Source organism: Cricetulus griseus, chromosome 6 (genome assembly GCF_003668045.3).
Source record: "Cricetulus griseus strain 17A/GY chromosome 6, alternate assembly CriGri-PICRH-1.0, whole genome shotgun sequence".
Lineage (NCBI taxonomy): Eukaryota > Metazoa > Chordata > Mammalia > Rodentia > Cricetidae > Cricetulus > Cricetulus griseus.
Genome location: NC_048599.1, coordinates 18,867,302 through 18,884,140, shown reverse-complemented (window position 1 = coordinate 18,884,140; position 16,839 = coordinate 18,867,302). Strand labels below are relative to the sequence as shown.

The following is a 16,839-nucleotide window of genomic DNA, read 5'->3' as shown; positions in this document are numbered from 1 at the left end:
GAGTGTCTTTCTCCAGATTCACTGCCAGAGGCCACTGCTGGCACCCAAAGAAGAGTCCTGAAAATATAGAGATGTCTCCTACAGGCCTTTTGGGAGAAAAATATCATTAGGACCCTGAAGGTTAACCAACCTGAAAAACTAGTCTTCTGAGTCAATCCTCAAGTGATTTCCTGCAGGTATGGGCACAGAGCTGTGAGACTGAGGTTGGAAGCGCCTTGTAGCTTGTTAGAGACAAAGAAGGCTGTCTCCTTCAAAGGGATGTGTCTCCTCTAACTGACCCAGAGTCCCTGACACTAGCTGGACTAGTGCTTTTTCAAAGAGGCTGGGATGGTCCAATAGCTCTGAACTAGAAATTAGCAGACCCTCTTTCTTATTAGACATCAGTGCGTCCTGCTCATCATCACTCCCACACACACACACCCTTTCTTAGCCCCAAGCTACTCCAGTTACTACTGCACTACATTCCTGTCTGTTTATAGTGAAACCTTCTGAACTACTTGTCTAAACTTGCTGCCTCCACTTCCTGATCTACTCACTTACCAACCCAGGCCCATCCCTAAAATAAGGCTGTACTTCCAGGCCCTCCCAATGACCTCATCTACTCGAATTACTTCAGGTATTACTTGAATGCTGTCAACTTCCAGCAACTCCAAAGCCATGAGTCCTACTGCCTACCAGACACCCTGACTCAGCTAAAACACAATCACTTTAAGCTCTGCATGGGCAGAGCTGAATCCATCATCTTTTTCCCAAGTTGTTCTGGCTAGTTTTATGTCAACTTGACATAAACTATAGTCATCTAAGGGGAAGGAACATCAATTGAGAAAATGCCTCTTTAAGATGGGGCTGCAGGCAAGCCACTACAACATTTTATTTCTTCTTTTTCTTCTTTTTCTTCTTCTTCTTCTTCTTCTTCTTCTTCTTCTTCTTCTTCTTCTTCTTCTTCTTCTTCTTCTTCTTCTTCTGTTGTTTTGTTCTTTTGAGACACGGTTTCTCTGCGTAGCCCTTGTTGCCCTGGAACTTACTTTGTAGACCAGGCTGACCTTGAATTCATAGATTCTATAGAACTACCTAACCTCTGTCTCCTGAGTCTTGGAATTAAAGGCACAAGCAACAGCTCTTGGTCTATATTTTCTTAATTAGTCATTGATGTGGAAGGGCATAGGCCATTGTGGGTGGGGCTGGTGGTCTTGGGTTCTATAAGACAGCAGGCTGAGCAAGCCGTGAAGAGCAAGCCAGTAAGCAGCACCCCTCCATGGCCTCTGCATCAGCCCCTGCCTCCAGGTTCCTGCTCTATTTGAGTTCCTGTCTTGACTTCCTTTAACAATGAACAGTGATGTGAAAGTGCAAGCCAAATGAACCCTTTCCTCCCTAAGTTGCTTCTGGTCATGGTATTTTGTTAAAGCAATAGCAGCCCTAACTGAGACATGGGTCAACTCCCAGTATTCCTTGTTCTTGTGAATTAATTGTCCTTCCAACCCCAACCTTCACTTCTCCCTTGTCTCTTTCCTAGACATTCATAATCAATCACTGACATCAACCCTGAGCTACGAATACCACCCTGCCAGTTACTCTCCAACCTCATGAGCGTTTTGCTTACCAGGGCCATCGACATCCTTTGTGTATGGGGAGGAGGGTTTGTGTGCACATGTGTGGATGAAGGCGAGAGTCATGTCAGGTGTCTTACTCAAACACTCTCAAGTTCCTTTTCATTTTGATTTGAGACAGCTTCTTTCACCCAGCCTTTCTAGGATCATCCCGGCTTCCCTGGAGCTGGGATTATAGGCATGTGCCTCGACACTTGTCTTTCTTTATAGGGGTGCTTCAGATCAAACTCAGGTTCTTGTGCTTGCACCACAAGCACTTCAGCACCTGAGCCATCTCCTCTGGCCAACATTACATGAAAACAACCACCTTCCTAAGGTCTTCTCCAAACCTACTTTTTATTCTATAGGTAATATTACCTATAATGAATATTGATTATGCTTCTCTATTGCTGGTGGCTTAGAGTGACTCCCTGTTGCTGTGGGACAAACTGGTAGTCCCTGAACCCAATTAAAAACATGAGTTGGGCCTTCCTTGCTGATCTAGCCTTGTATCAGTCTATTTTTCTGTGCCAACAATATAGAAATACTACAGACTGAGTAACCCTATAAAGAAGAGAGGCTTTGCTGGGCAGGGCAGTGGTGGTCCATGTCTTTAATCCCAGTATCCCAGCTCTTAGGAGGCAGAAGCAGGCAGATCTCTGAGTTTGAGATAAGCCTGGTGTTTGGAGCAAGTTCCAGGACAACCAGGGCTACACAGAAAAATCCTGTCTTGAAAAACAAAACACAAATAGAAATTGAGGTGTGTGTGTGTGTGTGTGTGTGTGTGTGTGTGTGTGTGTGTGTGTGTGTCTGCTTGTACTTGCATGTGCATTCACACACATGTATATGTGTCCTTGCTTTGACTTTCAGCTCTACAAGTCCAAGAGCAGGAGGCTATATCTGGTTATGGCCTTGCTGGTAGAGTCCGGAGGTTGCTCAGGGCAGAAAATGGGAAGAGGTGTGTGTGTGTGTGTGTGTGTGTGTGTGTGTGTGTGTGTGTGTGTCTGTGTCTGTATGTGTGTGTCTCTGTGTGTGTTCTCCTCTTTTTTTTTTTTTTTTTTTTTTTTGTTTTTCGAGACAGGGTTTCTCTGTGGCTTTGGAGGCTGTCCTGGAACTAGCTCTTGTAGACCAGGCTGGTCTCAAACTCACAGAGATCCACCTGCCTCTGCCTCCCGAGTGCTGGGATTAAAGGTGTGCGCCACCAACGCCCGGTGTGTTCTCCTCTTTTCATAAAGTCACAAAATTTAATCAAGGGAGCTCCACTCTAATCTTAATTTTATCTAATCCCAAAAGCCCAACATTAATCCAGATGGTGGTGGTGCATGCCTTTAATCCCAAGCACTTGGGAGGCAGAGGAGGCTCTGATCTCTGAGTTCAAGGTCAGCTTGGTCTACAGAGAGAGTTCCAGGACAGCCAGGGCTACACAGAGAAACCTTGTCTTGAAACGCCAAAATAAATAAATATCAAAGATTTAAATTGAACCCACTTGCCACTTTACAGCAGGTCTTGGGGAATGCTCAAATCCTTATTCAAACTCTAGGTCTCATCTCTCAGTCCATCTTGATACTCGGCTCCCTGCCACATTGAATATCCAGGAGCTCCCCAAGTCTTCCCCACCAGTCTAGTCCCCTTGGCCTCCAGTGCTCATTTCCCTCACACACCAACTTTTAACCTGCTAACTTCCGGATCTACCTCCAGGCCTGAGCACAAATGTCACTTTTGGATCAGGGCTCCTCTAAAGGACGTCACAACAAGCATACAGCATTTCCCCCATAACATCATAAATACTTGTTCCCTTGTCTGTCTTATCTACCACATCTGTGCTCCTTCAAAGCAGGCACCTGGCCTTTCTAGATCATAACTTAGTTCTTTGTTCTGGGTGTAGTACTTGGCTTATTGGTTTTTGCTAATTTGTTGGTGTTTGTCTGAGAGATGGGAGAGAGAGAGGGAGTGAAGAAAGAAGGGAGAGAAAGAGCTCAGTGAAGGGGCAGTATGTAATGGAAATCAGGGAGGGGGAGGCTGATAATTTTAGAAGAATGTCTTGGTAGATCCCACAGCCGTAATAGCTATATATGGGGTGTGGAGAACAGGACTAAGGGTTAATTCAAGAGGGTAACAAGGTTTTGAGCCCTGAGATGTGAGCAGGGCCAACGGAAAGGATAAGGAAGCTCAGAGAGAAAGCTGAACTCAGGACCATGTGAATAAATACTTCAAAAGAGTGGAGATTAGAGACAAGCATTTGAGAGGCTGTAACACAAAAAAGTAAATGACCCACAGACTGATATTGGAGTTCAAGCTGAAGATCAGCAAAGCAGCCAGCCACTAGTTGTCACCTCTAGTTCAGGCTGAAAGAGCCGATCCATGCAAGAGCTCTTCACCAAATTTCAAACTGCTGCCTCTCCTCAGTGTGGCTGGAGAATGAAAAGCCTCTCTGAGACCTTATTCTGTCTTATATGCTTCCCTAATGTTGGGTTTAAAGGTGTGAGCTATAATTCTCTTTTGGACTTTTGGACTATTGTGTAGATCTGGGTGGCCTTGAACTCATAGAGATCCATCTACCTCTTAGTCCTAAATCCTAGGATTAAAGGTGTGTGCCACCACCTCCTAGCTTCAGGCTGTTGGGATTAAGGGTGTGTGCCTGGCTTCTATAGCTTGTGGCTGAATTTGCTTTCTGAATCCTCAGGCAAGCTCTAATAAATCATAAATAATGTGTCACTACAAGAGGCTAGCTGTGGAAGTCAACATAGGGCTATAAAGCTACCACGGGCAAATATATAGAGGAGAGTGCTGCTGATAGCTAGGAAGAAAGCTCAGTTGGTAAAACACTGCCTTCTAAGTGTGAGGACTTGAATGAATGTGTGTTCCCAGAACCCGAATAACTAACTGCTGGACACGGTAGCATGCTTAGAATACCAGAGCATGTGTCTCCTTTCCAAATATCTCCCATTAAGGTGAAGAGAACAGTGAGGAGAAGCAGGGTAGGTATTAGCCATGTGAGGCTGGGCTTCATGGGTGGCTTATTGTGCTTGACAGTCCTTGCTGATAAAATGAAGGAAGCACTAGTAACTAGAAGGATTTAGTAAGACACACTCTCTTAGGAAAGATCTGAGAGTAAGTCATCACTCAATGGGAGGTATTTTTTGGTTTTGTTTTACCTGCTCAAGACGCTATCTCACTTTGTGGCTCTGGCTGGCCTTGAACTGACAGAGAATTGCCTGCCTCTGCCTCTCAATACTGGGATTAAAGGTGTGCACCATCACGCCTGGGTTCTGAAATACTGTTTTTACAAGGTCAAGGAGGGCATCAGAAAGAAGGAAGCAAGTGAAGCTAATGCTACAGGGATTTCTGTAGGAAAAGATGTCCCTTGCAGTATCCAGGCTCCTGTCAGGGTCAGAGGAGGGGGTGATAGAGGACTTGGAAGGTGTGTAGCAGGGGGATGGGAAAGGATGATGTTTTTAAAATCTGACTCTGGATGTCACCATTTAGTTGTTAAGTGGGGCTGCTACTTCTGGTGGGCTTTTTTCCGTTTTTTTTTTTTTTTTTTGTTGTTGTTGTTTTTTTTTTCCCCTTCTCCTGAGGAGCCACACTGAGTCAGCTTGGAGTTTCTCTAGCTCCCAGAATCTTTGGGTGTTCTCTGGAATCCTGGTGCTTGCCTTCCTACCTCCCACGGCCTGGGGCTTCTCTAGCTGGAAGCAATTAGACCCAAGCAGCAGCAGCAGCAGCAGCAGGATGACCCAACCGTAGCACACCCTTGAGGAGAGCCAGCAAAAGCTGCCTTCACACTGTGTGCTCCACTCTAGATGGGTCAAAATCCTACTGTCTCCTTTATAATTCACATCTCCATGCCCATTCCAAAGGAGCTGCTGTGGTTAGCATAATGACCCCAGTAGGTCTCCTAGCTAATCTCTCTGTCTCCATTGTCAGCTCCATTGAACTGTGCACCAGGGTTTCATACCTTGTTTAAACTTAGCTTACCTTGCTCTAGCGCCACTGTTACCGGAAGGGCCCTCCCGCCTTCCCAGCTTCATTCTGTCTCATAGCCTTACATTGATTTTTCTCCTCCATTGTGATCTAAAGCTATTTATACTGATAACCCTTAGGATAACAGTTGAGGAATGTGAATTTCTCATTATTAGATTATAAACGTTTCCAAAATGAAGATTAGGTCTTGTTTGTATCTGTATTTACATGGTTGAGCATAGGACCTGTCTACTTCATAGTATCAACTATACTCCCATTCCTTAGGGGAATACTGGCTAAATGAATATTCTTATCATATCAGGGATGTCTTGTGAAAGAATGACAACAGAGGGCTTGGGCCTGTAACCTCAGTGCTCTGCGAGGTTGAGGCAGAAGGATGTAAAAAGCTAATGGAAACACACAAGTCCTACCCTATACCCTGAGCCACATGGCAGGCTCCTAAATGCTAGTTATGGAAACTCTGCTCATTGCACAATTCAAGATTTGGATTTTTCTCACTGGCCTTTCCTTTTAATTAGATAACTTTCAACCTCTACTGAGCTGCTGTAGTACCGGCAGACAGCAGGAGACTTCTTGCTACTGGGATCAAAAGCATTAAAGTCTTCCATGGTTCACCAAAGCAGGTTCTTTTCTTTTCTTTTTCTTTTTTTTTTTTGTTTTGTTTTTGTTTTTGTTTTTGTTTTTCGAGACAGGGTTTCTCTGTGTAGCTTTGGAGCCTATCCTAGCACTCGCTCTGGAGACCAGGCTGGTCTCAAACTCACAGAGATCCGCCTGCCTCTGCCTCCCGAGTGCTGGGATTAAAGGTGTGTGCCACCAACGCCCGGCTACCAAGCACGTTCTATTTTGACTGTCCAAATCTTAACAGGGCAGTAGATCTCTAGGCAAGGCATTATAACAAAGGGGAACTGTTAGAAAACAATATTGTCAGAGAGCCAGTAAAGCCAGGACTACACTAGCACCTTGGTATCAGAATGTCAGGAAGGTTGAGTGTGGTGGTACATGTCAGTATTAAAGCCAGCACTTGGGAGATTCAGGGCACAGCATCAGGAGTTCAAGCCTAGCTTCAGCTATACAGTGTGTTCAAGACCAACCTGGACTGCATGAGACTCTATCTCCAAAAGTTAAAAACAACCAAATACATTTTTTAAAATGTCAGGAGGGTTATCTGGGTCCTGAAACAGGAGGATTCCAGGGTGGGTCAAACGCATAGCTGAAGCCTTGAGAGTTCCCTATTTTAGCATAGCCTGGGGTTGAATATAGTCATCTTATCCATCACAGCTTACTGAAGCAAAAGGAGCAATGCATTTAAGGATACCACATCATAATGAAGCAGAATCCACATCCCTGACCTCCATCAGGGTCTTCTCTCTGACTCTTATCACTCCCCTGACCTGTCTTCTCAACTTCTCCCAGCTTCCTCTGGCCTTGGCATGAAGTGCTGTTCCTTAACATATATACTACAGACCTATTAGCAAGAAGAGAGACCATTCTACTTTTTCCCAATTCTATTTTATTTTTGTTTTGTTTTTCTTTTGGTTTTTTTCAAGACAGGTTTTCTTTGTAGCTTTGGAGTGTGTCCTGGAACTCGATCTGTAGACCAGGCTGGTTTCCAACCTCCAGAGATTCTCCTGGCTCTGCCTCCCCAATGCTGGGATTAAAGGCATGGGACCCCACCACCTGGCCTTCAGAAATTTATTTATTTACATTTATTTGCTTCCCCCCAATTCTAAAGCCTCAAGTAATTTAATATGAGTGGTTCAGTTTAGGCCATTCGTGACAACTGTCCAAGAGGAACCATAGCACATTTGTGGTTGTGTGTGTGTGTGTGTGTGTGTGTGTGTGTGTGTGTGTGTGGTCCCTCCAGACCCTTGTGAGTGTGGGGAAATTGAAAAGCAGAAGTTGTTCAGGCATCATCACAAATGTTTAATTCTGGAAGTTTAAAGTTGGATCAGGTTTAATAAAACCAATCCAAGATGCAAACAGACATGGTCTGAATCTTGAGCAGCCTCCCAGATCCAGTGTCCTGAGTCCATTCCTTCCAAAGGAGCCCAAGTCTCAAGCAGCAGACAGAGGCTAGGAGCTTTTCTAGGTTTAAAGATATTTTGGAGGGGCAGTGGTGGTGCCCACCTTTAATCCCAACACTCAGGAGGCAGAGGCAGGCAAATCTGAGTTTTAGGCCAGCCTGGTCTACAGACTGTCTCAAAACAAACAAACAAACAAATAAACAAACAAACAAACAAACCAGATGTTCTGTCTCACTAGTCAGGGGCTGAAGAGATGGCTGAGTAGTTAAGAGCACTGGATGCTCTTCCAGAGGATACAGGTTCAATTCTCACCACTCACATGGCAGCTCACAATGGTCTGTAACTCCAGTTCCAGGGGATCTGGTATCTCTCCCACAGACATACATGCAAGAAAAATACCAATGCACATGAAAAATAAATAAATTAAAAAGAAAAGTTATTCTGGAGACTCTGACAAATACCTCTGCCATCTTTTAAGAATCATATAGGTATGGACATATTGTCAACATATTGAAGCAGAACTCTGAGAAAAGATCTGTTTGACTTTAAATCATAATGACATATGCTTTGTGTGTGGAGTGCTCCTTTTGCTGTGACAACTACAAATCATCCACCTTTCACAACTCATGTTTTAGAGACAGGCCTACATCCTCAGCTTTCATCTGCTACTTATTTTTACAGAGGCTGAGATGGTCCATTAGTGAACAGACTTGAGTCAAAGCAGTATTTCCTGAACCTCAAATATATTTGCCCTTGACCTTCCTGGAGTATGTCTTATATTCCCTTTCTTTACAATTCTGGACTTTTTTTATTTTTTTTTAAGACAGTCTTGTTATGTAGCCCTGGTTGGCCTGAAACTCACTATGCTAGGCTGGCCTCAAACTCACAAAGATCCCCTTGTCTCTTTGCCTGCTGAGCAGTGAGTTAATTAAAGGTGTGGGCCACCACACCCATCTGGATATTTTTATATGAGATTAATCACCCAACATTTTAAAAAAATCTCTAACCCAAATAGTTATTACCATGCATTTCATGGGGTAGTTAAGTTTTTTTTCTTCATACACTTTAAAATAGATACACATCAGTTAAACACTGACCTGTGCAAAGTCCTCTCAAGCACTATGACCATGTGTAGGATCATTGTCTGAGGGAGACACAGAGTGGCCATGTGGACATTGCTTGCCAAACAGAGATAGAGACATTTAGTTTATGACCAGATGACAGGTAGCCATGACTGTGCTTAGTGTACCACACTTGATACATCATTCTGGGGTCTGTATTCTGTCTCCATGTCTATCTGGTCTTCCTGGGAGAGACTTGGAAAGCAAATGAAGTTTATCCTAAGTCACCAAGGGCTGGAAGCTAAAGCAGAAGAAGATTTTTCTGGAAGGCTGAATTATCTCGGCATAACTGAAGTAAACAGGTGGTAGCCAGATGTCTTCCCTGTTGGCCTAAGATTGCTTTCAACATGGGTAGGCTATGAGGAAAGACACTAAGCCAGGAGAAACTGGCTCTGGCATATGGCAGCAGAGAAAGAACATTGGAATCAGGCAGACCTGAGTTTCAATAAAGACTGGATGATACATATTATCTACATGTCCCCAAACAAGGTCTTTTTGTTTGGGATAGTCTATTAAACACAATTATCACTATTGTCCAGATAAAGAAACTGAAACTCAGAGAGGCCAAACAACTTGTCCAAGGTCACACAGCTAATAAGGAGAGCAGAATTCAAAATCAGGCTGAGTTAACTTAGAAGTTAATCCTAGCCACTGCATTACTCTGCTGGCATTCACTTATTGGGTAGGACCCCTTCTGTCAGAGGACCTGTTGCTGAGTCCAGGAGACTAAGTGCTGAACAAGATGGACAAGTCTTCACTCTCACTGACCTTGCACTGTGCAGAGAAGACAGACAAGAAGTTACTAGCTCTCCTACGAGTAACTTAATGGTTGTGACATCTGTTATAAAGGAGAGACACTTTATTAGAGGCGTAAGTGATCTATCTGCCTTTCTATTGGAAAGGGCATATGTGTGTGTGGCACTTCCAGGTGATATTTGGGTTGAGTTTTGAAGCATTCGCAAGAATTAACCCCAAGTGTTTACCATTCTGTCCGTTTATGAATATTTCCGAATTTATTTATATTTTGCAGTACTGGGTATTGAGTCCAGGATGTGCTTGTGGGGTATCCAAGTGTTGATGTTACTTGTGATTGTAAGTCACTTATCCCTAAGACAGCCTGATAGGGGTAGGTGGTCCACACCTTAGGGTCATGAGGATTCAGGGAAGGCCTTATAGCACGATGCTCCCTAAATGACAGTGCTCCCCTTACCTGTCTCCCAGTAGCATGCTCGGGGTACAACCCTGGATAGAACCTGGACCCCATTTACCTGAAAGTCCAATTCCCTTTGGTCTAGAGGTCCCTCTCACCTCCACGTTAATTCCTGGCTCACAGTGGATGCTCAATAAATATTTGTAGAATGAACGAATACAGCTGGGCTCTAGTGACACAGGTCTATATGTATGAGCTAAACTTGACTGAAAAATTAAAATAATAATAATAAAAAAAGTGGGTGTGAAGTAATCCAGAAGTCTGAGGTCTGGACAAAGGCTGGGAGGAGACTCCAAGCAATACGCCCTAGGGACGGTGGTGAACTAAAATCCCGGCAGCCAAGATATGCGACGATCTAGCTTCTCCGGCTCCAGAGATGCGGAAACTGCAAACTCTCGGTCCCTGCCTGGCCCAGCTGGGTCCCGCCGCGGCCTTTAAAGGCCTACCACGTGGCTGTGCCGGTATCCCAGGTCCAGAGGTAGTGTCCGCGCTGCGCCTGCGCAATGCCCAGAGCCAGCGTACCGCCTCCGAGAACGCGAGCCGGCAGCTAGGCGGAGGGTGGGCGTGCCAAAATCAATATGCAAATGAGGGGGCGGAACCTACAGGCAAAAACCGGCTCTGCCTCTGGGACCTCGAAGAGACCCGCCGCAACCCTCAGCCCCTTTCCACGAGCTCTGACGTCGTTGACGTCCCATTTAAAAGCGGCCGCGCAGGCGCAGTGAGGGGAAATGCGAACTTAGGCTGTTACACAACTGCTGGGGGTCTGTTCTCGCCGCCCGCCTGCCCGCCCGGCAGTCTGTCAGCGCCGCCGCCGCCGTCGCCTCCTCAGCTGCTCGGGGAGTCTCGGGCCCGTGGCTGTCGTCGCCGTCTGCTCGTGCCTCTCGGGAACTCCGTCCGCCTGCTCAGGCCGCCCCGACCGTCCGTGTCTCCCCCGCGCTGCCTCTGAGCCCGTAGCGTTCGCCCGCCGGCCGACATGAGCGGGGACCATCTCCACAACGACTCTCAGGTGCGACCCGCGGGGCCCCCGCCTCGCCGCCGGCCTCCCGGCTCAGCCCCAGCCCCGGCCGCGTCGCATTGACAGGCCCGAGTCCTCGGTGAAGGGCGGCCGGCTGTAGCCGCTGGGATGGCCGGGCCCCGGGCGGAGCCGTCAAGTTGGAGCTCGGGGGGGATGGCAGCCCCGGGGAGGCCGTTCGTGGGGCTCCGGGTTCCGGGGCGCCGGGTGGGCCCGGCCCCCGGCCCCCGGCCGCGCGCTCTCGCCCGCCGCCCCGGGGCTTCATGTGCCGGTTGTTAAATCTTCCCTCCTTTTCTTTCCTCAGATTGAAGCGGATTTCCGATTGAATGGTAAGTGTGCCCCCCCTGCCCCGCCCCGAGTGTCCCCACACGCCACCGGCCGCCTCCCCCGCGCCGGGCCGGAGCCGGGCAGAGGACAGACATGGCGTCCCAGAGACTAAGTCCCGGCTCCTCGCTCACCGGCCCCATTGTTCCCATCGGGCCGTCCCTAGACCCCCTTTCCCGGGGTCCCAGCACCCCCAGATCACGGCATTCCCCAGAGGGGGCAACGGAGACCCCGCGTCGCTCGTCGCTGGGTCTCGGGCGCCTTTCCTCCGCCGGGATTCTTCCCGGGAAAGTCGCCTTGTCGACGGTCGGGACTTAGTCTCTGCGCCATTTTCTTTTTCTCTCTCCTCTCCTTTCTGTGCCTGTGTCTTTCTCTCCCTCCCTCAGCTCCTTCCTTGAGCCGTCCAGAAAGAGCTTTCTGCAGAACAGAGCTATATAAATCGCCGACCTCACCCGAGAGGGAAGGCTTGGAGACTAAATTCTTTTTTTTCTAAATAGAACTTTATTTTGGAAGTTATTCGCTTTCTGCTTCTTGTTTGCTTGCTTTTTTTTTTTTTTTTTTCCTGCTTCCAGAATGAAAGATTCCCTTAGGCAGCTGCTGGGTTTGCTGGGTTTTGTGTATGTGTTTTTTCCCCTTTCTTTCTTTCTTTCTTTCTTTCTTTCTTTCTTTTTAATTTTTAAATGGTGAGATGTTTATGGTAGCAATTATGGTTTAAAAAAACTAAAGCCACCTTTTGGGGAGTAATTTGTATTTTAGGATTGTTTTCCCAAGTTGTGTTCTTTGCAAAGATATCTCCCTTTAAAAAGTTTTCAAGTTGTCTGGGTATCTGTCACCTAGTGTGAGTGTTGAACTTGAGCATATTGATTTTCTTTAAAAAATTAAAAGTATTAGTGACTAGAACTTTGTGGCTGGGGTTCCCAAGGCAGTGTTTTGTTTCTTTCCCTTTTTGAGACACAGTTTAGTGTACTTGTCCTGAGGAAAGGCTGCTGAGATGCTCATCTGGACCTGGTGTGCTGGCCTTTTCTATGGGGCATAGGAGTTTTAAAAAGATTTTATTTACTGAAACAGAGTGACCAGTCCCCACTCCTGTCTTCTTGTTCATTCTTCTCCAAAGCTTTCATATTTCAGGAATCAAGAGTTAACTATCTTCCTCCACATTTTCATGTTTTTGAACCCTTTCCACTCATTTGTTTTTTTTTTTTCTTAAAATATTTTCACTAAAGCTACTCAGGGAAGAATGTGATTTTGGGTGTCTCCCCACCACCCTAGTAATAAGCCCACATTTATGGGCATTTCAGCAATCCTATTGTAGTATACTGGAAATTCCCACTGATTTGGATGGTACATAATTGTGTTTAATTGAGTTTGGGTTCTGGGAAACTTTAGTGGGAGAAGCCATTGAGTAGGTTTTCTGGTGAAGCATATTGGCCTGCCCAACTGAGAGCAGCCTTACATTTATATTTCTAAGAAGGCCCTCCAAAAAGAGATGACACTGAGTCAGGAGAGAATCTAAGTAAAGCATAGCTTTTCTCGAGCACCTAATATATGCCAGATACTGTGCTTAGTGCTAGAATTGAACCTATAACCACATCTCAGTCTTGCTTTCAACTCAGCCTATTGGGGGAGTCATAATTAGTTAATTACAAGGTAGGCGTTGGAGCATATGTGTACCCAAAATGCTTTGGGAGCATAAAGGACTTAATTTTATCTGGGGGTGGGGAAATTTCTCAGAGGTGACTGAGCAGGGTGCTGAGAGTTGTCAGAGGTTGGACTGTTTCTTTTGTTTATTTGTCCATCCTACCAGGCTTTTAAAATGAGACATCTTGAATTTAGAAAGCCATCTAGCATATAGATATGCTTCTTTGGAAAGGGGGCAAAGAATGTGACAAGTATGGCAGTGGCTCTCTGAGCGGGGCGTTGGTGGCTCATACCTTTAATCCCAGCACTGGAGGCAGAGGCAGGCAGATCTCTGAGTTCCAGGGCAGCCTCAAACAATACAGTCTCAAAAAGCCCCCCACCCCCCCAAAAAAATGGCTCTCTGAAGGAAGGTAAGAATTTAATAATAAAGTAATTTGCTTTTTAATTGGGTTTGATAGGTGATGTATCTAGTGATGAAACAAACAAGCCTTTTTCCTCTTAAGTTTAACTTCCATAATAATCATCTAAATAATAGAAAGGAGCTATTGAATATGTGCATGATTATGAGTTGGGTATGTTGTCTTTGTATATTTAAACTGCCTCTGTTAACTTTTAGGATATATTCACATTTTCCAACATTGATGTTTAATATTTATTGAGCACTTAACTGTTGGGCTTGCACTTCAACTCTTTTTCTGGCTCATCTGATTTATTCTTTGGAAGGACCCTTATGAGTTAGGTACTGTTATCTCCAGTTGATTGATAAGGAAGCTGAGTATACTCTGAAGCCATGAACCTAACCTCCATACAGGAATGATTCTGGTATGAAGAAATGAAGTTTCCTGTTTTGATAGAGTAGTTAAGGGGGCGGGAATCAATGGCACACCACTTAGTTCTTACAAAAATCTTAAAGAGAAAAGCACTTTTGTGGACCTTAAGGTTCTGATTCTGTAGTGAATACCTTTGTGGGTATTGTCTACATGTAGTTTCAGTAACTGCTTGCTCTATCAAGAAGTACATTGTTAACTAGTGATTGAGCAAGTAAATATGAAAGACAATTTAAAAAATAAAAATGAGTTTTTATACTCTGGTTTCTTAATTGATCTTTATAGTGAGAGGATATTTACTTAAATATGATTTTAAGTGATTCTGAACCATTATACAGATTAGTTGCAAGTTCACAAAGTAAAACCACATATCCTTTATTTTGCTTGCCTGAATCCCCTGAGATGTAAACGAATTTATTACAGCCTTTTGTGTGAAATTTAGAACATTCTGGGCCATACTCAACTGCTATGAAAGTGTTTTCTTTTGTTGTTTTTTTGTAGTATGTTTGTATTTAAGATACTAGCAATGAGCTAGGAGTTTCAGGAACACAGCCCATACTTCATATTTCCCTTTCACCTGAATGAAAAAGATTCCTTTTGTCAGTAGCACTAACCATAGTGAGGCTGAGTCATTATTACAGTACTACACAGGATGCCTAACTGTATCCTGGATAACATCAGTTTAAGGTGCTGGTGATCCTTTTCTGTTTCAAAGACTTGAAGTTACTACCTGTCTTACTGGAGTTATAGAGCTCCCTCCTCCCCCTGCATCAAAGTAAAATACTTGACTCCATCATATTATGATTTGACAACATGTATTGATTCTAGGTAGGCTTAATGGGTTTAATTTGGACGAGGGGAGTTGGTTTTGGTCCTAATATTTCTGCTTTTGTGCTTGCTGTCTGTTGGGTATGAGTTGGGGTAAGCAATGAGAAGGCTCATGATGTGGCTCTGAAATTGTCATATTTTAAAGCTGAAAACTGGTGGTCTTTCCTAATGAAACCTGGAAACCTTTAGACTCAATCTCAACACATTTAATTAAGTATCAGGCTCCAGTGGAGTATTTCTTTTTACACTGCAGCCACACTCTTTTTTGAAATTAGTAAGCTGCTACTATCTTGGACTATATCAGATCTCACAAATTTCAGCCTGGGTATTTCTGGTAAAACAAGAAAATCCAGGAGTTACTAAAGAAATCAGGAAAAACCTCATGGGTAATATTTCTAACCCTTTAGCTTCTACTTTTCTTTAGTAAGTAGATAGTGTAAAATGGAAAATAACCCAAAGTTGTTCCCTAAATTTTACATAAATTTCCCATCAGTGATGGGAAAGTCGAGTCTTTTACCTGCCAGCATAAAATCATAGATTTTGAAAGTTTGAAAGGTAATTGATTTATTCTGGGTATAGTGAAGTAATAGCTATTTATAAGAGTGGCAGGAATTTTTATTTTATAAGTTAATCTGTTTTAAGGCTAATATGCCAAAATTAGGCTGTAAGTTTTTTTGTTTTTAGTGTGTGTATCATGGGAAAGTTTAAAAAAATGTCTGCTTTTTTTCAATCTGTAAATATGTTAGAAAAATTATATATTAGTTACAGCAACAGTGGTCTTCTGTTGATTGTGGTATGGGAAATCATTTTGTGGTTCTCTCTGAATGCATGTCATTTTTGGAGACCACATTATACTGAAATTGTATTATTCATACAGGTTGAAAAGCACCTTTCTGTTTCTGTGGCTTCAGCCCAATAGCTGAAATAGGTACTCCAAAACTGAAGCCATCTGTTTGGAAGAATTAGCTTTTTTTCAAACTCAACTCTTCTTGGCTATCTAAGTGCTGGCAGTGTGCAATGCTGATAGTGTGAGCCAGGACACTTTAGAAGGGAATGAAGAAGGGTGGAGGGCAGCACAGGGGCCAAGGCTTGATTAGGAAAGACAATATTTAAAGCAGAAACCCATGTGCTGGGCTGTGGTGGTACACATCCTTATTCCTAGCACTCAGGAGGCAGAGGCAGGTGATCTCTTTGACAGACTTGTCTACAAACCAAGTGATAGGACAACACAAAAAAGGCGGGGGCAGGCACAGAAACTCATATAGAGTAATTTGGTAGCCTCATAGTTTTCTGAAATGGTAAGTGGGTATTGTTTAATATGGCATCTGTTGTATATGTTTAAGAAATATCCTAAATACATGTTTTCAAGTAATTCTTCTAGGATACATACAGATTATAATACCATTGACTTAGACTGCTCATATCAAAATGTGTGTTAATTGTCTTAAAATTTTGGTAAAGAGGCAACTTTATTTCTTTTTAGTAGGGACTCGTCTTTAATTTGTTGTTTTTAGTTACATTCATTTTCCTACCATCTTCTCCTCTATGTACTATCCTCCAGACTTTCTAAAACACATATTTTTATCTGCATCTTTACCAGAATACTAATCCCCATTTTATTTTATTCTGTTGTTATGCACCCCTTCCTGTTTTAAATTCATCTAGACAAATACAAGGAATGTTAAAGCAGACAGTGTTACCTGTCTTTGTTATAGAGATAGAACAAACTTAAGAGACACTTTGGAATTCTAACAACTTCCTAGTTTTTCCATGTTTTTTGTAATACTTATTATTTGCTTTGGTGGTGTGGTGTGTGTGTGTGTGTGTGTGTGTGTGTGTGTGTGTGTGTGTGTGTGTGTGTGTGTGTGTGTGTGTGTGTACACGTACATATCTCACATTCAAATGTGCTATCCAGTCAGAAAACACTTGCCAGAGTCAGTTCTCCTCCACCATGTGGGCTCAGGTTGTCAGGCTTGACTGCATAGTCCTTTACTTGTTGAGCCATCTCACAGGCCCCAGGTCTGTCAGTTGGTCTGTCTGTCTGTCTGTCTGTCTGTCTGTCTGTCGGTTTTGAAACTGTCTTTCTACATAGCCCTGGTTGCTTTGGAACTCACTGAGTAGATCTGGCTGGCCTCCACCTGCCTCTGCTTCCCAAGCACTGAGATTAAAGGTGTGCACCACCAAACCCAATTAGAGATTTCCTGTATTTTAAGAGCAAGAAGTAGCCAAACCTTGGTCCCAGTATTCTTTATATTTCTATTTGCACTACCTACCTAGTTCTTGGGTTT

General features: G+C 44.1%; 1 protein-coding gene across 1 annotated transcript in view; it reads left to right on the top strand.

The window, feature by feature from the left end:
• Positions 1-10,782: 10,782 nt before the first annotated feature.
• The window catches only part of Top1 (DNA topoisomerase I), an 84,772-nt gene continuing 78,715 nt past the window's right edge, over positions 10,783-16,839 (top strand). Inside the window, 2 exon segments of the mRNA NM_001244034.1 lie at positions 10,783-10,928; positions 11,239-11,263. Coding sequence (NP_001230963.1) covers positions 10,896-10,928; positions 11,239-11,263 — 58 coding nt within the window. The 5' untranslated portion in view covers positions 10,783-10,895.